This window comes from Microtus oregoni, unplaced genomic scaffold, assembly GCF_018167655.1.
Source record: "Microtus oregoni isolate MIOR12 unplaced genomic scaffold, Mior012 000000F_ref0000247, whole genome shotgun sequence".
Classification (NCBI taxonomy): domain Eukaryota; kingdom Metazoa; phylum Chordata; class Mammalia; order Rodentia; family Cricetidae; genus Microtus; species Microtus oregoni.
This window is the reverse complement of record NW_024543059.1, coordinates 720391-745542: the sequence shown is the minus strand read 5'-3', so window position 1 is coordinate 745542 and position 25152 is coordinate 720391. Positions and strand designations below refer to the sequence as shown.

Sequence of the window (25152 nt, the reverse complement as noted above, 5' to 3'; positions counted from 1 at the left end):
AACTCACTATGTAGACCAAGCTGGTTTTGAACTCTGCCTGTCTCTGCTTCTGTGCTGAGATTAAAGGTGTGTGCTAAGTATGGGTATCTTAGTTTGAATATTCCCTTATTCATTAAGTCAATATTTACTAAAGGTTATAAATCAGGACTGTTCTAAGCACTGAAAGAAATATGAACAAGTACAGTCTTTGTGTCATGAATTGCAATCTTGTGGAGGAGCCAACACAGGTAAACAAGCGTTTACTTCTGAGTAGTGACAGTAAATGCTATGGCGAGGAAGTCAATGTAGGGTGGAAGGAAAAGTCTGTTTTATACAGAGTGGTTTGGAAAACGATCGCTGATAAACATGTCAAAAGACTACAAAGAAAGCTATATTTGAAGCCCCTGTGTCACCTCTCCCTCTCTCTCTCTCTCTCTCTCTCTCTCTCTCTCACACACACACACACACACACACACACACACAGAAATAGTCTTTTTCAGTACGTAACGTATTTTCTTTAGCCCCCAAAGTCTTCCGTGCCTCTCATGAGCCTAAGGAACAAAGACACTACTTCCCAGCGTGCTCTTCAAGGTGTTCCATTAACTGATCATCTACAAAATCACTACATTGCTCAATCCTTGAATAATTAGCATCAAAACAGAAACCATATACGTTAATTTGTATGCTGTTTCCCCATCTAAAATTTTATCTTCTCTCCATTCTGTATATTTTCTAAATTGAAGACAGGAGGACTATAAGATGCATAAAATACATGGTAGTTATGCAAATGGACAATAAAAATGAAAAACTTGGAACAGGAATAAAAGTTAAGTCTTAAATGTTATCAAAAAAGGAGAGCCAACCAGGGAGGTACACGCCTGGAATCCCTGCACTCAGGAGCCAAAAGCAGGACTGCCATAAATTCAAGAATAGCCTGGACTACAGAGCAGGAACCTAATTTTAGAAAGGATAGAGGGGTTGGGCGGTGGTGGTGCACGCCTTTAATCCCAGCACTTGGGAGGCAGAGGCAGGCGGATCTCTGTGAGTTCGAGGCCAGCCTGGTCTACAAGAGCTAGTTCCAGGACAGGCTCCAAAGCTACAGAGAGACCCTGTCTCGAAAAACCAAAAAAAAAAAAAAAAAAAAAAAAAAAAGAAAGAAAGAAAGAAAGAAAAAGAAAGGATAGAGGGGTACACACTTTATTTCTATAAATATAATAGCTTATGGCCTCGAGATGTTTAGTGTTCTAACTATAGCAACAGTTTTACAATTTATTGATAACTCTACCTCCCAGTGTTGGTTCTAGAAAAAGTAAGTTCCTCAAAAGCCTTTTGTCCCTTTTCAGTAGTCTCAACTATTTCCAAAAGAAAGTATACTGAAGAATAAGAAGCTACTTAGAAACAGTGGCGTAAAGACCTCCACCCACAAAGAAGACAGACAACTGTCACCCACCTCAAGGCCTGATAACTGTTTCAGTCGTACCCCAAAGTGCATTCCACTTACAAGAAGTGCATTTAAAAGCTGATGCTCTTAACAGAGAAGAGAAGAAGAGAAAAGATAGAAAAACTCCTTTTTAAAAAGTACTTTAGGGGCTGGAGATGGGTCAGCTGTTAGGAGCATCAGCTGCTCTTTAAGAGGACCTGGGTTCAGTTCCCAGAACCTACACAGTGGCTCACAGCCATCTGTAACTCCAGTTCCAAGGAATCCAAGCTGTCTTCAGGTCCCTAGAGGCACCAGACACACGTGTTATATACATACAAAAATACCTGCAGGCCAAACACTCATCACAGAAAACATCCTTTTTTAAAAATAATACTTCAGACACAGGTATTGAAAACCTCTTCACACATGTCAGTGAAACGTTCACAGAAACGTCACAGTAGGCACCAACTCATCCTACAACTGAGGCAGGCAACTGGGAGTCCAACGGTTTGCTTACCACAACACCACAGGAACATGGCAAAAATGGAAGAGAAATTTTTAACAGGAGGAAAAAGAGAAATTATTTAATGATTTAAAAGGCAATTCTTTCCAAATTAAGGCCAATCTCTCTTGCCTACTACGAAAGCACTGCAGCAGTGCCCTCCTGAACAGTCTTCCTGGCACACCTGTGGAAGACGGTCCTAACTGTGAACTGATGCAGGAGGACCCAATCCACTGTGGGAATAAGCCCATCACCATTCTCTGAGCAGGTATTCTAGGCTGTGTACAGAAGCTAATAAATGTAAATCTGTACTTGAGCCAGCAAGCAGCATTCCTCCATGGTTTCTACTCTAAGTTTCTGCTTGAATAGGCGTTTAAAGGAAACCCCTTTCTACTCTAACTTAATTTTAGTCAGTATTTCATAACAGAAAGGAAGCTAGTATGTTTCCTTTCTTACCTAAAAACACAAAATATTCATTAATAAGGAAACAGTCATGAATTTGTAAGAACCTACAACACAGCACACAAGCAAAATTTAAAGAGAAATTAATATAAAATTATGGTAAGAAATTTAATATACCACAAGTAAAATCATGCATTAAGCAAACCAAAAGAGCAGCAAAAAATAAACAGAAAAATGCAAAATATTACATTGGTCATATTTACATATATATATGTACCCACCTAATGAAGAGTATTTATTACTTAATGAAAAACAGAAACAATTATTTATAATATACTATGTTACAAAGACATTTCAAACAGTTTCAAAAAATCCATATTATAAAAATTTTCATCTTTAACACTGGCTACCATTTTCCAAGTTGAGCTTTCTAGCCATGCAACTGCCAACTGTTACTCAACATTCTTTCCCATTAAATCCCTTTCCTGAATAAATTTGCAAATGTAGATATCTATTCAGTACAACTAACAAGATTAGCTGTTTCTATTTTTCACATAGTACTCTGAAATAAACAGTAAACCAGGAGCTAGCAAAACCAAGAAGAAAGGAGAAAGATTTTGTTTTGAAAAGACCTAAGTGCAGGTACCATACCGGGCTTCAATCTGCAGTGACCGCTAACGCTACAAGACTGGTGTTGCATATATGCTCCTTTGAACGGCTGCTTGTTATCTACAAAACAAAATGCTGGCAACGAAGCGTTGCTTTCTAACAGATAACAGCCCACCTTCCTAAGACCACATTGGATCATGGTCTCACTAGCATGGCATGAACTTGCCATCTGTCCAGCACACTAGTGCTGAAACTTTAGCTCTGCTAATCTAAGAGGCAACGATGACACTCCATGGTAAAACTAAGGACTTTCCACATAGCTAAAAGTAGCTTATGCTTCCTCTGAGCTCTGTTCCCTTTGTTGCTCACATAAACACATCCTCCTGATTTGCTAGAGTCCTTCTGTATAAGCCACACCGTATGAAGAGCAACACTTTCAATGGACTCTGTGTATGGTAGAAATTCTTATGCAATATATACTCAATTTTCTTTTATTTTTTTTTTTAAAGATGGGCTTTTTGCCTGGAACTCAGAAATCTACTTGCCTCAGCTTCCCAAGTGATAGAACTGGGATTAAAGGCATGCATGCTGTGCCTGGCCTCAAATTGTTCTTTTACGGCTTCTGCATTTTGTATCATATATGGAAGACCTTGCGGCCAAGACATAATTAACTCTATCATAGTTCTTTCTGGTACAACCATAATAATCTTCTCAGATTCACTTTTTAAAATTCCAAGTATTTTGAGGAACAACATAAGGAACATAATCTTATTCAGGCTTATAAATAAGACTACTATCTAACACAAGTATAAAAATACTTTAGTGACCCCTTGGAAAAAATGACAACTGAGTTTACCATTAGGACATTTTCTCTAAGACAGGTCTTAATGGTTGTCAATCTCACAACAAACTCTATTGTTTTGTGTAACTAGTATACACTAATTTCAAAAGTGAGTAAAATTTTCAAGTTTCAAGTGTTTAATATCTTCATCTTGTAAGTAATCTAAACTTAAAATTTGACTGTAGACAAGTATCAGAGCCTCAGATGATGCAGGCTCAATTTCTTCTTCTATAAAATCAGACTAACAGTAAATACAACCTAATAAATGATATCATTCACTGCAGGCTATGAGGATCAAATGAGAATAAGGAAAGTGAAAATACTGTGTAAATTATTTCTGACAGAATAGAGCATAATTTATTAAATATAAAATTATAGCTGATTTTTGTGGTGTAATGCTCTGTACCTTATAACTTGGTTTTATTAGCAAGTTAAACTTATAAGAAACACAGATTTAGCTGTTTTATATTCATATTCCACAAAAAGCTAAATTCACTTTGGTACAGTTTTTTAAAAAGTTATATAATGTTAAATAGGAGCTCAGCACCTGGCATCACAACCCTGCGGGTGAGCTCATAATATCAGGTTCAGACACTTGCTCTGTCAATTGCTGTGTGAGCTCCTTCAGCTCCTTCAGCCAATAACCTTTAAGATACCAGCCCGCTTGGGCATGGTCTCTTACACTGTAAATGCAGCTGTAAAGCCTGTGCTTGTTCTCTTGCTTCCAGCTCTCACTTCCGGCTGCTGGACTCTGTTCCTGTTCCCCATTTGTGCAGAGGACTGTGATCTAGGACAGTGATCTGTGAGTCTACTCCTAAATAAATAACCCTTTATTGTACGTATTTCTGAATTCGTGTGGGATTATTTTGTAACTTCCGCCATCAGTCAATGATGTCAAAGTACTCAGAAATGTCAAGCTTCTCTTTGCCTCAGTCTCCTTATCTATCAAATACAAATCAACATACTGGCCAACTTATCTCATATGCAATTAGACCACAATTATTATGATCTATCATATCTTACTACGCCTCTAACTTGTTTGCAATCAAAAGACAAGAGTAAGGTGCCATCATATGTCCACTAACATTAGAACAGACATAAATCATCTTAATATTGGGTTAGAATAATTTAAAAATGCACAATGCTAAACTAAACATGATGGCACATACAAGTAATCCCAATATTCCAAAGGGTGAGATAGGAAGAATCTGTGTTTGAGGCCAGTCTGGGCTACATACTAAGACCCTATATCAATAATAATCATCATCACCACCATCTCTGGGCTACATACTAAGACCCTATATCAATAATAATCATCATCATCACCATCTATATTTTTTAAAAGCATTGTAGAGGACTGTGTCCTTGTGCACACAGATAAGCCTTGAAGAAGCCAGGAAAAGTGAAACACACAGGCTTGCTTCTTCTGAGGGAGTGTTTACCTGTCCTCCTGAGATGCTGGGAAAGGATGTAGTTGACGACCCGGTGATTCCTCATCTATTGAGGCAAGCTCTACTGTATTCCCCTAGAATATGTTTTGCTTATTCCAGACCCTTTCCCCCTAAATCTTAAGCAGTGCTTCTAGGCCATAAAGCCCATCCTTATGAGTGGGGTCACTTGTGCTTTACAACAGCCTAAGTGGCTTCTCTGTTACCTTAGGGCCAGGCCAAACCAGACACCCACAGGCATTATTACAGTAGTCATTTTTCCTTAGACCCTAAATCCTGGGCGCTATCTCTGAGTCAACAGTACCCATCTTTGTGGAAGAAGCTGGATGTACTTTGTAAAGAATTTCAATGTAAACACGTCATAAGCTCTGCTATACTCATGGAACTGAGTTACTTGTTTTCAGAAAACTTTTTCCAATATCATGCTGTGCTTAAATATGGCTACAATAAACCAACTCAGACTCTCAAGTTTGGATTTGTACTAACTAGTTTCCTTAACTGAATTTCATTCTTCCCTCACCCAGATTGACCCCACCAGCTGTAAAACCTGCAGGAACTCCTCCGCCACATTCACAAAGTATAATGCTGTTTCTTTTTAAAAAAAAAAAAAAAAAAAAAAAAACCTAATCACAGGAAAACATACCATAATTTTAAGTAGTATTGGGGCTGGCAGTCAATGAAGAATCCTTACTGTAGCCTAGTGTATGGCATATACTTGTAACCCTAGTATTCAGGAAATTGAAGAGGATCTTTGTGAATTCCAGTCCAGCCCAATTATATATGGAGTCCAAGGTCAGCCTGGGCTATGCAATAAGACCCTATCTCAAAAATACAAAATAAAAGTTTTATAATAAAAACATGTAACAGTTAAGGAGCAAACATTATATGCTAAATGTTAAATACATACAAACCACACATTGCCAAAAAGATTATGGCAGGCCTAACTGCCTGTCATTATGAAGGCTTGCCTACAAAATTTGCTTTGGCTGATGCCTTGAACATGGATTTCAGGTAGGCTCTTACCCTCCCTGACTTTACCAGTAGGAGTGGTTTGTTGTACCTCCCTGACTTAGAAACACCTGCTTACCTACTTGGAGTATGAAATGTTGGTACATGCTCAACAGAAAGTGTATGTGATCTGTTCATTATAAAAGCTCTAGGCAGAAAGCCTCCAACAAGTTTCTCTGGTTGGTAACATTCACACAGTGCTCCACTTTCTTTGCTGGGGGAATAATACACATCTTGCATGCCTCCACTGGGAGAAAACCATGGAAGCCTATATCTAATTTCCCCCAGACTTTGTCCTGCAAAGTGTTTGCTGTTGATGTTGGTCAGTGTTATTTCACTGCCCTATATCACAGCTATGAGCTCAACTACATGCTGAGTCCTGTAAGTGCTCCTGGTGAGTAGCTGAGGTTATGGGTGGGTTTTGGACACACACACACACACACAATGTGTAGTGCAGGATAACCTTAGTATCTTCCTGCCTCAGTCTTCTGAATGCTGGTATTACAAATATGCACTACTAAATGCCTAGCTCTAAATATTCTTTAGATTCCAGTTTGTATCTGAGAAATGATAGCAATATTACACATCTATAGTTGTTGGTCCAATATCAAATTCAAATTCATTCTTATTTCCTAGTCAATATTCCTCTAAAACCTGTAAAGCTCCACTACATTTCTGTAGTAAAGATTTATATTTATATAACTTTCCTTAGTTATGATAAAAGATAAAGTAGATATAAATATTGTAACTGTAATTCTTGCTTGATACCTATTTTGTTATATGTAATTTTAGTATGTTAAAGTTAAAACCTTTTTATTAAAATAGAAAAGGGGAGGGGATGTGGGATCTCCCTCTGTGTGTTGCTCTGGAGAAAAAACTTTCTAAAATATCAACATATATGAAGGCTATCTAATGAAATAGACAAATAATGGGGGAGATAAGAGTCTCAACTGGCCATCTCTTGTCACCAAATGAAGCTTCCAATACCAAATTGAATTACATCTAATTGAGCTGTTGGCTAAAAGAATCCCACGTGAACCCCCAAACAACCCAGGTTGTTCTAAGACTATAGGTAGCTCTCTACTAAATGACAACATGGCCCCATGCTGAAGACAACACCCACACAACACTTTAAACATGGAGAAGCCGAGCTGGTGCCTATATAGAGCCTTCACCCCTGTTTTCTAGCATCTTTGGTACAGGAAGGTATTCTGCAAGCTACCAAAAGAGAAATGTAAACACCAACCCAGCCACAAACCCTCTGATGTTCAATGGAGTCCTGCCTGCAAGATACGCTAGTGCAATGGTGGCACAAAGTTTATGGGAATAGTCGACTCGTGTGATCTGATTGATGATCCACTTGATAAGATGTAACTGACACTACTTAGATGACCAACAACCTAAAACAAGATAGACCAGGGACCTAGGGTAAAACCAAACACTTCCGTTCTATATATATTTTTTTAAAAAAGTAGCATAAAATGACTATACTCATAGATCAGTGCTCAGCCATCAACAGAGAAGTTTCCTCTTACAGTAGACGGGAACAAATACAGAGACCTACAGTCAGATTTCACACAGAGAATAAGGAACCTCAGAACACTCAGCCCTAAACAGGGCTCAGGGAATCCCAAAGTAGAGGAGACAGAAACAGTATAAAAGCCAGAGGGGATGAAGGACACCAAGAAAACAATGCCCTCTAAATCAATGTGATTGCCATACATATGAACTCAGAGACTGAGGTAGTATGCACAAGATACTGTAGATATATGGGTGTATAAACATATGCACAAGAATGCCCTCTGAAGATCACTCACGTGGTACCTAAGACTACAATCTGAATGACCTTCAAATTACAACCGACTAAACAAACTATATGTGGGACACCATCTTGGTAACAGTCATTCCTACAATGTCTGTTTTTCTCCTAGCTTCTTAGTTGGCCTGGTGATTTAGGATAAGAAGTCATCCACTGTGCATAAAAATGCAGCAGCTCTGAATGGCATCCAGATGATCCTAGGGTCACCATGTTCTCCAGCAACAGTCAGACTGAGAGTAAATCCCCCACAGCCTAAACAGGACATGAACAAATTCAAAACTGCCTGCAGCCTCTAGTTTGCAAAGCTTACTCTGGCCTTGCTCTCTTCCTACAGGGGTCCAGTGAGGATCCTGGACATCCACAACACCCAGCTTCCTCAAAAGCTCCTGCAAATTTTCCTCCTCAGCACTGAAGGAAAGTTAAAAGACCTCCTGTTTCTCAGTGGCTTCTGTAAGGAAGGCACCACTTAAGCCAGCAAATGCCCCAAGAGACAGCAGGTGGGGATGCACTTCCTCTTTACTGACCATGAGGACAGCATGTCTGACTTTCTGCTTCTTGTTTCTCACTAGCTGCTTCCCCCTTCACCAGGAATCCACAAATGTCTGAAGCCCTGGCTGCCGTGGCAATCTTAAGAGCTATCCCTTTTTAAATAAGGCTCTTCTAGTTACTCTCAGCAGGGGTTTTGTCTGCTACAATCTGCTCCGCTGTAATCAGAAGAATTTACAACCTACATACTTCATAAGCGCTGTAAGAAAAGCAAGATTTCATGATAAAAGCACGAAGCAGACCAAACTATGTTTTCAAATTATGAGATGAAGCGTATCATAAGACGAATGTGTATTACACAAATAAATCTGAAGGATAAAGAAAGAACCAACAGGAGCTGACATAATAAAACAGGCCAGGCAGCCTAAAGTTATGGCAGGTGTCAAGAAAAAGTACTGGCAAAGACAAGAAAGCTACTCACAAACTAGATAAGGACACTGTGAGTTAAGAGTGGGACACAGGATCCGGGGGACAGCAATGGGAGGCAGTGCTGAGTGGAGGCGATGAGGACGGGCGCAGCAGCTCAGGAAGTCGAAGGGTTAGTCCTCGACACAATGCATTTCTGCCTCTAAGGGGCATGGGCTAAGAGGCATGAAGCACCTCTAAAAGTGATATGGATGGGAGGAGGAGAAGTCAGAGCAACCACTACTGAGTGAATGTTCTAACAAAGACATAGGTCCTAAGAGTAACAGAGAAACAAGAAGGAAGAGACAAGTCTAATAGACCCATGGGGAAACAGAAAGGAAAATACTCTCTGAAAAGGCTAAAATGGCACCACCAAGATGGCTCACTTACAACCAACCTGATGGCATCAATTTGATCCCAGAAACCTAGACGGTGGAAGGAGAGACATGACTCCCAAAAGTTGTCCTCTGACTCCACACAGGCTTTGGTATATACACGCATGTGCTCACACAGGCACACACACACAATTTAGCTATTAAAATTATATGGGGGACTATGCTGGCAACTTGACAACTTGACACAAGCTAAAGTCATTTGAGAACAGAACCTCAAACGAGAAAATACCTCCATAAGATTGGGCTGTGGGCAAGCCTGTAGGGCATTTTCTTAATTAGTGATCAATGGGGAATGACCCAGTGCATTGTGGGTGGTACCATTGCTGGGCTAGTATCCTGAGTTCTGTAAGAAAGCAGCTGAGCAAGCCACAATGAGCAAGTCAGTAAGCACCCCTCTGTGGCCGCTGCATCAGCTCCTATCTCCAGGTTCCTGCCCTGTTTGAGTTCCTGTCCTGACTTCCTTCAATGATGAACAATGATAAGGAAGTAGAAGTCAAATAAAGTCTTTCCTCCGAAGTTGGCTTGCTCATGGTGTTCTATCATAGCTACAGTAAACCAAAATAAGACAAGGGATTTTTTAAAATTATTATTGAGTACACTGCACAAAGCCAATGGACTGGGCAGTAACTAGAATGATAAAAGAAGTTGCTTTATTAAGACGAAAAGCCATTGTTAGAGTATGGTAGATAACTGACGTGCTAGAAAAGGAATGGTGACTTAATAGAATTCACAAAAAGAGAAAAAGAAAATCAAAGTGCTAACACAGGAGAGTGTGTGTGAGTGTGTGTGTGTGTGTGTGTGTGTGTATAACAACAATGGAAACAGTCACAAGATATTAGGAGATAAAAGAGGAAATGAGCAGTAAAGCAGGGATGTGAAAAGGGAAAACACACAAATAAGAGGCAGATCTTCCACAAAGAAATTTAATATGGTTTATTAGCTAAGACAAATCTATAACATATAACAGTTCTTGGGGATGGAGCTCAACAACTACAGAGATAACAGAGTCACACAGAATGAGCAACTACCAAATCAGTCTTAGAAACAAGTGCTGCAGTTAAGAGTCACAATGGGAAGAGAACAGGACTGGGAAGGACAGGCAACACTTTCGTAAGAAAGGGTGAAGCTGGACTAACCTACTGGCCAGTTTGCCAACTCCTGAATCAGAAAACACTGACAAGTAGAGGTCAACAGACCTGCAAAAACAGATGTAAAAATAGAGACAAGCAAATAAGACTTCTATACTGAATCTAAAAACAACCCCAAAGGCAATGTTTTCTTATTAGACAATCTGCAATGGATCATCAGTAAAACCCTATGATTAAAGAGGTCACAGAATCAAATGTAGGCGCAGGAGTCAGCAGCAGCTGAAAAGAAGGGCTTGGGCCTCGGATCTTTCATCCAAGGCTAACAAAGAACCTCATGGGCACAGCAGCACATCCACCACCAAAATGGAACAACAGCCTTTGATTTCTTCTATGTGAGGCAAAACATTATTCACAATTGTGGTGGTCTGAAAGAAAATGGCCCCCACAGACTCATAAGGAATGGCACTATTAGGGAGTATAGTCTTGTTGGAGGAAGTGTGTCAATGGAGGTGGGCTTTCAAAAAGTTCAAGCAAGGCCCTGTGCCTGTCTTCCTGCTGCCTACTGATCCAAACGTAGAACTCTCAGCTACCTCCCCAACACTTGAGTGCAGCCATGCTCCCCATCATGATAATAATGGACTAAACCTTTGAATATGAGCCAGCTCCAATTAAATGCTTTCTTTTGTAAGAGTTGCCATGGTAATGGGGTCTCTTCACAGCAATAGGACACTAACTAAGACAACTATCATCAGTAAAATGATTCCAAAGTTAGAGTTCAGAATCTGGAACCAAAGAGACCTGCATTCAACTGTACCCTATCCTGGATTCCATTTGCACTGTTCTTCCTTGCTAGCTTGATTCTTTAATCATAAAATGGGAGTATCTCCTATTTGAATAGTCTATGTCAACTTATCTTCCAGTATTTTCATCCAACTACTTTACCAAATGCTTTTAATGAGCCCAAAGACCTCTAGGTAAGCCAAGGAAGGCTACACAGTACAGATGCAAAGGGTTCAGAGGATGGGCATAATCCACTGTGCAGAAAGAACCTACACTTATGTCTAAGAACTAAGGATCTCTAAAGGAGCTTACTGGAAACACAGATCTGGGACAGCAGCACCATCCACTCCCCCTAGAAAGAATGGAATGAAAAACCAGCAAACACTGTCCTTCGTTAGCATCTCCTTACCATTCCTAAAGCTTCTTAGAATGCATTCTTCTAAAGCAGAAGGGAGCACGCTTACGTGAGAAAGAACACTGTTCCCTCGGCGTCCCTCCTTTTCAGTACACTCTGCTCTCACGTTCACCCTTGCTAGGAACCTAGTCCAGTGCCTTACACATATTAAGAATACTCCATTAAATACAGCATAAAGCCTTAGCATATAGGCAAAGTAAATTCCATAAATGCTAATTCTTCTACCTCCAAAACTTTTCTGGCTGTATCAAACAAAGCCTAAATCCGACAAATCCTTCATATCCTATATTAACAAGCCTACTTATTTCTGTCAGAAACATCTGCATTGTGAGAGAATCACAAGAAGAGACACAGAGTTCCTAAATTTCACACACTACAGGATAAATTTAAGTAAAATCGTGATGTGGTAGAAATTTCCCAGATTCTAAAATTCAAGAGATTTAGGTGATTGAACATAAAACTGAATATACACACAAGTCACACACAATATTCATACATGTTCTAGTTTCCTTTCTGTTGTTGACCAAAGCAACTTAGGGAGGAAAGTGGTTATTTAGCTTACACTTCCAGATCACAGTCTATCATTGACGGAAGTCAGGGCAGGAACTTGGAAGAGAAGTCATGGAAGAACTTGGCTTGGTAGCTTGCTCTCTGGCTCACTCCCAGGCTCATACTTGTCTAACTTTCTTGTATAGACCAGAAGCATGTGCGTAAGGCTGGTGCCATCCCCGATGAGCTGGGCCCCCCTACATCAGTTAATTACCAAACAACCCTCCACAAAAATGCCCACAGACAATCTGATCTAGGCAATTCAACGCTTTCCTCTCAGATAATTCTAGTCTGTGCCAACTTGACTGTTAGTGCTAACTGGAACAGCAAATAAAAAGTCTGGCAAAATATACCCTCATTAACAGTGGCTGCTACTGAAATGCAAAAACAATAGCATATAATGTCATCACTTTGTTGTGTTTTTTTGGTTTTGGTTTTTGTTTTTTTTTTACTTTTTGGGTTTTTTTCTTTCTAACTGTATGTATGTCTGTGTGAGGGTGTTGAATCCTCTGGAACTGAAGTTACAGATAGCTGTGAGCTGCCATGTGGGTGCTGGGACTTGAACCCAGGGCCCTTAGATCAGCAGCCAGTGCTCTTAACTGCTGAGACATCTCTCCAGCCCTCACTGTGCTTTTTTGGTGTTCAATTTTCCTGTACTGAATGCAAACGCCTACTAAGTTTCTCATTCTTAGGTTCTGCTCTCCTTAAATCCATCCTGTACGCTTACTGTCAGGACAAGTTTCTCAACCGTCTTCAAGAAGCTTGTGGTTTACTCTTTTTTTTTTTTTTTTTTTTTTTTTTTTTGGTATTCCTAGCAACTAGCACTGTGCTTGGCACAATAATTAATGACTACATTAGCAAATAAAGTATAAAAAGCTTACGTGAGGTATTTCTTTCTCTAATCACCTAATGTGCCATCTTGCCTAAACCATACCACTTTCCAATCCAACCATTATTCAGATTTAGAAATGAAGAATTTTTGGTGCAGAGTTTGCCCAAAGTCTCACAGCGACTACAGGGCCTCAAGCTAGAATTTACATTCAGATCCACTACTTTTCAATACTATCTTTTTTCCAGAATACTTTTCAGAATGCAAATAAATAATAGTTACACTTCAGTAAGGAGTAGAAGATATTACTAATCATGTATGCATCTTACAATCCTTCTAAACTCAGAAAAAGTATAAATACATAATACTGCTGTTCCAGACCCAGCTGCCGCCCAGATCCATGTCTGGGCCCAGGGTCTTACCACAGCTGGAGTCTGTGCTGAAGACACAGGTAGAGTCTCATACTGCCACCAAAGGTTTTAAGAAGCCTAGGGTTGCCGGGCGGTGGTGGTGCACGCCTTTAATCCCAGCACTCGGGAGGCAGAGGCAGAGGCAGAGGCAGAGGCAGGCAGATCTCTGGGAGTTCAAGGCCAGCCTGGTCTACAAGAGCTAGTTCTGGGACAGGCACCAAAGCTACAGAGAAACCCTGTCTCGAAAAACCAAAAAAAAAAAAAAAAAGAAGAAGAAGAAGAAGAAACCTAGGGTTGTTCAGGGGCCATCCCGATCTGAGTAGCCAGTGCTTCCACCAGGAGCCAGGATGTCGCCTGGGCAAAAGTTGCTGCTGAGGGTCATGTCTGGGTCCATAGTTTAGCAGCAGCTGGGGTCTATGTTGATGTCTGTGGCCCGTGTCACCTCAGGGGACCATAGAAACCATGTGTGATGAAATCAGAAGGCCATGTGGAGTTGGTCCCACCCTTTGCTGGTCCAGCTTCTCTCTGGACACTGCAGCAAGAGAGCTGGCCTTATTCCCCAAACCATGTTAAATGCATTTGTACAATACAAACAATTCACTATGCAAATATCTATTCTATTTCTTTTTCCCTTTTATTAAAAATAGATATTTTCTCACATAATATATCCTGATTACAGTTTCCCCTCCCTTTATTTGTATGAGTTCCTCCCCATCCCTTCTCCCCTCCAGATTCATTGCCTCTGTCACTCATTAGAAAACAAATGGGTTTCTAAGGATAATAAGAAAATAAAATATAATAAGATAAAATAAAAACCAACACATTGGAATAAGACAAAACAAACAAACAGAAGGAAAAGAGACCAAGAAAAGGCAAAAGAAACAGATACAGACTCAGAGACCCACTCATTCACACCAGGAATCCTGTAAAAACACTAAACTGGAGATATTATATTCCTTTAAAAAGCTGGTTTCACTGTTTAAGATCACTGCTAACCATTTACATTGGACATCTTATCTGATCCTTGCAGTACTCCCAGGGCTTGTTGGCATAACTCCAGCCACTTACGCACAAGGAAGCAAATGCTCAGAAAAGCTAACACCTCTACCACTGCTAAAAAAGTAATAAAGGAAGAGAGCAGAACCAAAGCAGGCAGCCGGCCTACAGAACTGAGTATAGAAGAGCTACAGCGTCTGGATCAGTCAGAACGGGTACCTAGTAAACGGACATTGACTCAGTGCTTACATGTTGAGCACTCTGCTAAATGCTGTTATACATAATTCCTAAACCTTCAAGTAACCAGGTACAGCTTATGATGTTTGCTTTTTATGGGTCAGAAAACTGAAACACAAAGAAACTAAGACAGGAAATAAACATATGCATACGCATTACTCACAGATGAACTAAGAGATGTTATCCTGAGGGAAAAAATGAAATAGCTACTCATATATTTAGATGCCAATAAACCTGGGATTATCTTCCATATCTAGAACTAAAATGAACAAAACCTGAACTAAGACACTAGCTCAGTCAGTGAAGAGCTTGCCATGAAGGCATGAGGGCCTGTGTTTGGTCCCCAGAACCCATGCTAAAAGACAGCATGCACTTGTAATACCAGCACCAGGAGGTGGAGACAGGCGGATTCCTGGAGCATTCTGGTTAGCCAACCTAGCCTAATCAATGACTCCAAGACAAGAGACCTCAGCTGGATTGCATCTAAGGAATGACACCTAAAGCTGTCCTCCCGCCTCCATACAGACACGGGGCCGGGGGGGGGGGGGGGGAGGCCCAAATTAGGTTTAAGTAGGAATTATGTGTTTAGATAGAACAGTGTCCAGCACTTAAGTTTTAGTCAGGGTCAATTTACTAGGTAGGCCTGGCCCTGACCTCCTTTAACCATTAACTGCTTTCTACCAACATGAGGTAAATTATCTCCAGCTACTGGGAAACCAGCAGCAATTCATAAACAAACGGTAACTCCTGCAATATACTGAAAGAGAGAAACAAGATCTCTATCACCTTAGCTCTCAAGCTCTACCAAAGTCCCAAGCATGGGGACTTTCCAAAGTCATGTCTGCAGAGAGAGACCCTCCTCCCTTTAAGTGCCCATTTCCTTTCTTTCACTATCTAGCTGCCATAAAGAGTAGTCTACACTGCTGACTTTTCCCTGCATCTCAGTCCTTCAAATAAGCTCATCTTCATGCACCTTTTATAACTTTTCACTGCACACTTTTTCAAGATTTATTCATGATGATATATAAGAACTCTGTTCATTCACTGTACTAACAGTTACAGAACGACCCACAATTCATTGCTACTTTTCTCAAGGAAACTGTTCTTTTTCCACTTCTGCAGTTTGAGATGACCGTGAGCATGCACACCTGTGCGCTCCCCGAGACCACCACTACTGGAAAGGCTGAATCAAGAGGTAGTAGATACCTATACCAGGTAAGGCCAACACCTCAATGGCTCTGGCTTGGGCTTGTTAGGCCTCTTCTCACGGGGATCCATTTTTTTCTATCACGTACTTCCTCTGAATTTAACCTGTCATTTTTCTAGTTATGTTGACCACTTGGTTTGTTATTTTTAGAAACTGGGTTCAGTCCCCAGCACTGGGGTGGGGTGGGTTCTGAGGTTTCACCACAATGTGTTTAGTTAGGAGGGCTCTGTGTTTTCTAATTCTTGCTGGGCTTCATGAGTCTTAAGAGATTCAGGGTTTTTTATTAATTCTGAAACATCTTAAGTCACCACATCTTCAGGTTCTACACCCCCCTCATTCTATCTGCTTTTCTCTTGGGATTACTACATCTGGAGCTTCCTGATCAATCTCCTGCGTTCTTTTCCCTACGTTTCTGTTGGCCCTACTGAGCACTCACCCTCACTGACTGTTTCCACTGCAGGTAGTTCTTACAAATTATTTCATGTATGTTTACTGAGCTGTTGAATTCTGGAGATCTTTATATAGAAGGTACTTAATTCCACAACAGCTTTAGTCCTAACTACACTCGCTTACTGGGGTATCAGTTCTGGAACAGCTTTAGTCCTAACTACGCTCATTTTAATTATCTTTTGAACTAACACTATCAGTTTCAGGAGCTCCAGTCCTGTTTTGTCTGTGGACTCTCCTTTTGTCAGGAACCTGCAGGCTCATACTGCCATTTCCACGGTGAGTTTACTGCAGCTGGCTTCTGTCTTCTGGAAGAATCCTGGGCTCTCAGAGGTAGGAGAGTGTCCCTGATAATCTTGTTTTAGTTTCTCCATGTGACTAAAATAGTTCACTATCTTGGAGACATTTCTTCTATATTTCTTAGCATAAAGTTATTTGAACAAAAACCTCTAAGATCTTGGATATGAAAAAGCTATACATCCTTTGCTCTGGTTTCTTAGGAAAACCCCAGGGCTATGCAGAAGTCTTAGTTTCTTGTGCATGGCTAAACTCACCCCCACCCCTGCCCCAGGAAGAGAAAAAGAGAACCTCCTTACTCAGAAAGGCTTCAGCAGATCCCTTGAGCCTGCTGGGGGGTAACAACTTGACAGTTTTGATAGCTCCATGTCTGCTGACATCCCAGCAAGCTCAGGAGTATATGTGCAGTCACGGTTCCATATTCACCAGTTTGTCTGGTTATGTGCTGTCTACCTTAGCCATCTTCCAAAGACAACTGGGGTTTCCAACTTAGGTGTTACTTTACCTCATCAGAGAGTCTCTAAGGTGGAATTCGCCAGTGCACCCTCACTCTTGGGCAAGGCGTCCAAAGTCCACTATCACCCATCAAGTCCTGTTCCCCCATCTTTCCACTCTCTCCTAGACACTATGTGTACTAACTCCTAGGCCAGACTGGACTTATTGTGACCAATAAAAACAAATAATAAATAAGTGTCTTAAAAAATAAGAAGAACCGGGCTGGAGAGATGGCTCAGAGGTTAAGAGCAATGGCTGCTCTTCCAGAGGTCCTGAGTTCAATTCCCAGCAACCACATGGTGGCTCACAACCATCTGTAATGAGATCTGGTGCCTTCTTCTGGTGTGCAAACAGAACACTGTGTATGTAATAAATAAATAAATCTTAAAAAAAATAGGAACCAAATATTCTGTAAATTAATCAAATAAAGTGTGATGAAAATCGTTATCATATGCTCACATACAAATGAACTCAAGGTGAGTAACTCTCCTAAATTAACTAGAAGTCAGGGAGCAGGAGTAAGAGAGGAAGCAAGTACCACCTGAATCCCTGCTGCTCATCTGAGTCCACAGAGCTGAGCAGTTCTTTCCATGGTAATTCATTTCACTGGTGAAAGAGGTGGTGAGGTAATCTCCAGCTGAGTTTATAAAACACATAAGCAAGGGGAAGGCACATGGATCCTGCTTAGTGCACAAAAGGACATGCTCAGGTCTGTCAGTAAGGAGGAAGGGCGAGCCACTTTATATATGCTGAAACAATCACAGCTTCATTATTCACTAGTCCGAAAAGCAATTTAGGCAACACAGAAAGCAGATGTTGTCTGACAAACAGACCAGAACTCTTTGCTTTTCAAGGAAAGCAAATGTTTAAAATGTTTGTTAATCGTAAGTGAACAGGGAGTATGAACAGGGATGTTTATGCAGGGAGACTGTGGGATTAAAAAAAAAGGATAAAAGAGGTACTATTCACTTTTTTATCTACTATTTTTTTTGAAATTCAACTTTAAGACAAAAATAGAAAAAAAAAAACCCGTCAACTTAAAATGGTTGTCAGCCTTTGTCTAGATCATCACTTCAATCATTACCTATAGTAGAAGGAAAAAGAATTGTCCTAAAACCCAAAAAGTTCCTGTTTCAAGATCAAAGACAGTATAATTTAGAAGTATCTTTAGTTTTAATTCTCAAAATTCTTTAATCATTTTCAATAAGGCTTAAATATAATTACTATGTACAGTTCTAAATCTATGCACACCTATGTAGTAAATGTTTTTAAGTCAACACATTAGAATGCCTTTAAATTTAGAATATAAGTTCCATGAGAATGAGATTTGTATTTTGTTCACTAGTGTGAACAATGATTAGCAAAATGTAGGTATTCATTATAACCCCTTGCATGTTGCTCAAAACAGTACAAATAGTTAGTTTGTCCACAAAGACAAGGACCTGCACAGCCTAAAAATTGTGAAGTTCCACTTGGAGTCAGTCTTGATCTGATCACTGCTGCAGCCTTCACACACAGGGTTCCACAGATCAACACAAACAACTAGTAAATTAGGTGTAGCGGTGCACACCTATAGTCCAGCACTCAGGGAGATTCTCCCAGACTGAGGGAGAAGGGTTGCGGTAAGTTTGAGACTAGACCAGGATACAAAGTGAGACCCTGTCTAAATTAAATAAATAAAATGCCAAGCCACAAAAATATCAAAAACACAACCAAAATTTTCAACAAGCACAGACTACACTTTTTTTCATAGACAATCCAATTCTAAAAGAGACATTGTACTTTGAAATGATTTTTTCTTTCTTCCCTGGGGAGCTGAGGGCTAAATCCAGGACCTTGTGCTTGCTAGGCAAGTGCTCTACCACCGAGCTAAATCCCCAACTCCTTGAAATCTTTTCTGAAAAGCAAGTTGTACAGAGTGGTATGTGCTTGGATCCCACCACTTGGGAAACTAAGGCTAGAAGGTCTCAAGTTCACTGCCCGACAGGCTACATAGCAAGGTCCTGTCTCAAAATACAAAAATATAATAAGCAGCTACGGTATCATGTGCAGGAGAATGAAGTGGGAGGACACCACTTGACAGCAGGAGCTCAAAAACAGCCTATGCAACAGAGCACACCCTGGCCTCAAATATATAAACAAATAAACCTAATGCAGGTTCATCCCCAGTCTCACAAAGCAGGCCTAACCCTTCCTTTATTAGCTGGTTTAACTGTGCCTAAGAATCCACCAGGAGATACACTTCCTAAGGCTCCTACAAATGACCTCCTGCTGCTCTAGTTATTACTCATGAAACCACAATGCAAGTATCTCAGCCTCCTCCATTAAAAGCCATCATGAGCCAGGATCGTAGCTTACACGGGCAAGCTCAGCACTCAGGAGACTGAAGCAGAATAGTCCCTAATTCCAGGCCTCCCTGGTCTACAGAGAGCTCCATTCAGGCTGGCTGGTCTATAACGTGAGATCTTAGCTTTTGTTTATCTGCTACCTCACTGCACCTTGTAACTGGTAGTTCTCTTCTCCCCTCCACTCCAGTCTTCTCTCTGAGCAATGAGGACCCAGAATGAAACAGGTCTTAACCTCATTCTTTCTTATTCTTTAGCGACCCTTTGAAAATCTGTTGAAGCTGTGGGTGACCTCTCCATAAAAATACACACACTTAGGAGACAACTTTTATAAGTTACTTATGGCTCATGCTTTAGAGCTCCAGCTACTCAAGTTCAGTTCCCAGCACCCATCCGCCAGTTCCTAACCATCTATGACACCAATTCCAGAGACCTTGACACCCTCCTCTGGCCACCTTGGGCACCAAGCACACACACACATACAAGTTTGAAAAAAAACTGTTTATAATAGAAAAAGATTCCACTTAAACATGCACCAATAGATGGCTAAATGTTATGCCCATTTAATAAAATCCCACACAAATATAAGAGCATTAAAGACATTTTCTGTTCTACTATGAATGTATATTAAACAAGCAAACACAACTTATAGGGCTAGGGAGATGGCTCTGTGGCTATGAGTGATCTGCAATGAGGACCTAAGTTTCAAATCCCTATATTAAAGGCCAGGAGCAGCTACAGGCGTCTGTCATCTCAGCACTGAGGGGCAGACTGGAGGATTCTGAGATTCTGCTGACCAGTCAATCTAGCAAAATGAAGAGCTTCCAGGTCCCTCAGAGCAATCAGGCATAGAGGAAGGTGTCCTCACTTCAAAACCAAAGGCAGAAAACAGTGGTTCTCAACCTGTGGGTCGCAACCTCCATGGGGGTCGAATAACCTTTTCACAGGGATTGCCAGAGTCCATCAGAAAACACATATTTACATTACGATTCACAACAGTAGCAAAATTATAATTATGAAGTAGAACAAAAATAATTTTATGGGTGGGTGTCACTACAAGGTGAGGGTCACACTATGAAGGCTGAGAGCCACTGGCATAAAAGAAGATATCTGACATCTTGCTCTGTCTTGTTTGTCCATGTAACACACACACACACACACACACACACACACTACATAAAGAACAATGTGCATTACATACAACCATTTGTATAAAAATAGGAAAATATAAATTTTAATTTTGGTAAGGATTTGGTAAGATGCATAATTGTAAAAGAGTAAACAGAACACTGGAGACAGTGGAAATGAGAAGAAAGCAGTATCACCAAGTAACTTTTTCTATTTGCATCTGACTCAAGAATGGTGAAAAGGGCCGGGCGATGGTGGCGCACGCCTTTAATCCCAGCACTCGGGAGGCAGAGGTAGGCGGATCTCTGTGAGTTCGAGACCAGCCTGGTCTACAGAGCTAGTTCCAGGACAGGCTCCAAAGCCACAGAGAAACCCTGTCTCGAAAAACCAAAAAAAAAAAAAAAAAAAAAAAAGAATGGTGAAAAGGGTTTTGGGTTTTGAGTTTTGTTGAGACAGAGTCCCATGTAGCCCAGGCTGGCCCTTAACTTATCATGTAGTCAAGGAAGATCTTGAGCTTTTTAAGATTCTGTCTTAAATAGTGGGAGTACAGGCTTGTCCCATCACCCTCAGCACAATTTATTATATTTTTATGTATGTATTTTGGGAAGTGTGTCCATGTGCCACAACACACACATGGAGGCCAGGGGACAACTTTCCGGAGTCAGTTCTCTCCCTTCACTTAGAATTGAATTCAGGCTTGACATCTTGCTGCCCCCCATTAAGGTTTTAATTTAAAAATACTGTGTATAACTTCAGTGAATACCCACTAAGGCTAAACATAATTGCCAAGCCCTATTCAGCAATTCTTTTTTTTTTTAAGTTTTGTTTTTTTGAACAGCTTCTCACATAGCAAAGAAAAACCTTGAACTCCTGACCCCAAGTGCATTTCCCAAATACTGAGGCCCCAAGTTTGGATCACCATGACGGGTTCAGTAGCGTTTTTCTATTCTTCTAAAATTATTTGGCTGAATAAACATAAGACTGCAAATACACGATGATCCAAAAAGAAACTTAGGAAAAATACTTTTCATTATGACCCGCATACAACTGGAAGACACACAATTAACTCAATAAATCCTATGCACTCTTATTTTAAGTAAATGTCCTTACTCACTAATAGCCTATCCTTTATGAAAACAAACTTCTTTAAGAAGAAAAACTTTTTTTAAAAATATTTATTTATTATGTATACAATATTCTGTCTGTGTGTATGCCTGCAGGCCAGAAGAGGGCACCCGACCCCATTACAGATAGCTGTGAGCCACCATGTGGTTGCTGGGAATTGAACTCAGGACCTCTGGAAGAGCAGACAATGCTCTTAACCTCTGAGCCATCTCTCCAGCCCCTAAGAAGAAAAATTTTACACGAACCAAAAAGCAATAGTCTCTTTCATAGTTCAAATTTCAAAGCAGGTACTTCACAACTGCTCCTAGAGATATATAAATAAAAACTGCTATCTTAATTGACTATACAATCAATGTAGTAGTAGAGAGACCAGAGAAATTACCTTATATATTTATAGTCTCAGAAATTAAAGAAAACTAAATTGAGCAAGAATCAGATGGAATTGGATTTTTATCATCAGGCAAGTTATTTACTCTCTCTAAGCCTCAGTCTCATCTATAAAACAGAAATAAACATACAACTTTGCAAGAGCACTGTGATGTTAGAAAAAGAAATAACAAAAAACACAGAAAGTAAAATGAAAACCACCTCAGCCCTTGGAGAAGCAAGGATAAGTATCTTTGGCAGGTGTCCCTGCTTGAACCAAAACAGATGCATTCTGGACCCTGTAGTTTCTAGGAACTACACTTTCATGCACACAATGCAATGCCTGCTTTCCCCTACAGAAAACAACGCAAGGCAGTATTCCTAATATAATAAAAGGGCTATGAAATGGCATCTCCTGACTTTACATTTCTTAAAAACCTATGTTGCCTGGGCGTGCCCCCAAAGAAGCCTGTCTTGGTTCGTATTACAGAAGGGATTTTCTTCCTCAGACTTCAGCACCAACAAGTGATGGGCTGCCGCTGCTGAGAAAGGAGTCCTGCAACAGAACTTTAAACTGCCAGCATCACAGCCGGAAACCTACCCAGAAAGACCGAAAACAGCCCCAGTCAACCAATCTTAGTCTCCCAAACTTAAATTCCACCCGGCTTTTTCACCGAGCGCTACTGGCGTTTATGATCAGTATTATCGCAAATATAAATAGATGGCATTTATCTCATCCTCACTATGTGCCAGGCTCTGCGATAAGCATGTATTTTTCAAGATTGCATGAGCCGCGAGCTCATCCACCACCAACCGCTCTGCTCTCAAGTCTGCAAAGCCCCACTTCACGGCGTCAGATTCGATCTGTCCCTCTGAGCCTGGGATACCCAACACCCGCCGCTCATCCACTCGAGCCCAGGAAAACACATCCTTCTCAGAACACGACCCCAAGCCCCTCCGCCTAACGCTGACAACAAGCGCTCCTGGGATCCTCCGGAGCCCCTCCTCCTCCACGCACCAACTCCAACATGCCCCTAACTTGTTCCAAGAACTGTTTCCTTCCAAACTTGTGACTTACGCAAGGCGCGGGGTCCCCTCACTGCCCCTCTCCAAAGGCAACAAGCCCGCAGTTCGCTCCAAAGTTCAACCTTCACCAACCATAGACGGCGTCGGGACCGAACCCAATCGCGACCCCAGGAGAGAACTATCCACACCCGCTCCAGGAGGGCCCGGGATCCTCCACCCCGCTCACCAGGCCAGACCCGGGGTAGCTGGGCCTGGCCGGGACCCCAAGGGGAGGAGGAGAGGGGAGGCTTCACCTGGCTCCGCGCGCGGCTCCGGGTCCGGCCTGGGCCCCGCGCCGGCCGCGCCCCCGTCCCGGCGCGAGCGGCAGCGCTCTGGTTGTCCGCGACGGGCGCGCTCGTTCAGCAGCTCCGTGGCGGCCTGGCCGTCGTCGCGGGCCCGACGTCGGGCCCAGCCCGAACCCCGGGGACGACAGCGACGGCAGCCCGGGCCCGCAGCGCGGGAGGCGCAGCCTCGGCACCGCGAGTGGCCGCACGGCAGGGCCGCCGCTTCCCCCGGGGTCTCCAGGCACCCGGCGCAGCCCGACTCCTCCGGCTGTGGCGGCGGCGGTAACACTAACAACGCGGGGCTAGAGGCCGGGCCCGGAAGCCCGGTCTTCGCGGCCGCCATCTCGTCACAGCGGCCCCGCCGGCCCCGCCGACTCAGAGCCGCCGTGGCCGCCGCGGAAGAAGCCCGAGTGCTCGGACCTGCCGCCGCCATCTTGTTTCCCGTTTGAAGGGAGAGTCCGTTGCGCTGGGGGAAGAGTAGAGGGCGGGGCGCGGCTGGCATAGATCTGCATATTCATGAGGGGGCGTGGACCTAGTGGCTTGGGGACGTTTCTCCCCGAACCTCCAGCTCCGCTGAAGAATGCTCATTAATATTTAATGTTATTCTTGATATATCCGGTCGTCAGCCCGCCCTCCAGTCTTTGCAGTTTCTAGCACTGAATCCAGAGAGGCTGCGCGCTGGAAGGGTTTATTTGGAAATTCTGAGCGACGTGGAGCTTTATAAAGTAATTACATCTGTGTGAGCTATCCAGAAACCTGTCGAAGTGCTTCCTTGGGTCACGGCCGGTGCTTTTTTCTTCAGGACCACGACAGCTTGTTGTGATTGAAAATGAGGCCTACCATGACCAAAAGTCTTTAATGAGTGTTGAAATAACAAGCCTGGCCAGCTCTCATCCTCTCCACATCCCTTCATGAAATCCCCTCCCTTGACCGGGGGCAATAGGGTACTTTATTTCACACATATACACACACCCTAGCTCCGTCTCTGATTCCTTCCTTGTTCGATACTTAAATGTAGAAACTCTTCTAAGTGTGGTTCTCGGTCCCCTCCTTTTCTCACTCTGTGTGCTTCCCTGGTCCCCCCATAAGAAGGAGGAATGAGAAGGAGGATGAGCCTTCTCAAACCCCGCATTGCTATCTGCAGCTCAGAGTTACTGAATGCACTATGATACGCTTGGATGTCTGCATCCCTCATGCACAAGCCTAACACCACAGTCCCTTCAGAACAGCCGCTCTTACTTCCCACAGTCTATTCCCAGAACCGCGGCCACAGGTCCTCAGGCTCCCGGCCCAGGCATTATCACCGTCTCCCACAGTCCAGCCATTTTCTGGCCAAAGTAGCTCCTTTCCAACCTGTTCTTGGCAACATTATTTCCTGGTCTCACTCTTTGGTTTATTTCTCATCATCTCTTACCTAGCTGGCAGCAGTGACTTCGGCAAACTGACCTCCTACCACGCTGCCCCACTTCCTTTAAGCCTTGTTCCGTGGCTCCTGGTGTTCTTTCCTAAAGGCCAGCTCTGGCCATACTATTCCTGTTTAAGCCAGGGAGAGGTGTTCAGACTGCCCTGGAACTCGTTTTATAGACTGCCCTTCAACTCACAGAGATCCTCCTACCTCTACCTCTGCCTCCCCGTCCTGGGTGCTGGGATCAAAGGTATGCTCCATCCCTGCCAGGTGAGGTGCTCAGACTTTGTTGTGACGTCCCTTTCAGGAT

At 42.2% G+C, this 25152-nt stretch overlaps 1 protein-coding gene across 2 annotated transcripts in view; it reads right to left on the bottom strand.

The window, feature by feature from the left end:
• LOC121448101 (E3 ubiquitin-protein ligase RNF169-like) overlaps positions 1 to 23872 on the bottom strand; it is a 49488-nt gene extending 25616 nt beyond the window's left edge. For both annotated transcript variants that reach the window (XM_041651795.1, XM_041651806.1), the window contains exon 1: positions 23408 to 23872. In XM_041651795.1, the coding sequence (XP_041507729.1) occupies positions 23408 to 23870 (463 nt within the window). In that variant the 5' untranslated portion in view covers positions 23871 to 23872. The remainder of the gene's footprint in view (positions 1 to 23407) is intronic.
• Positions 23873 to 25152: the final 1280 nt, after the last annotated feature.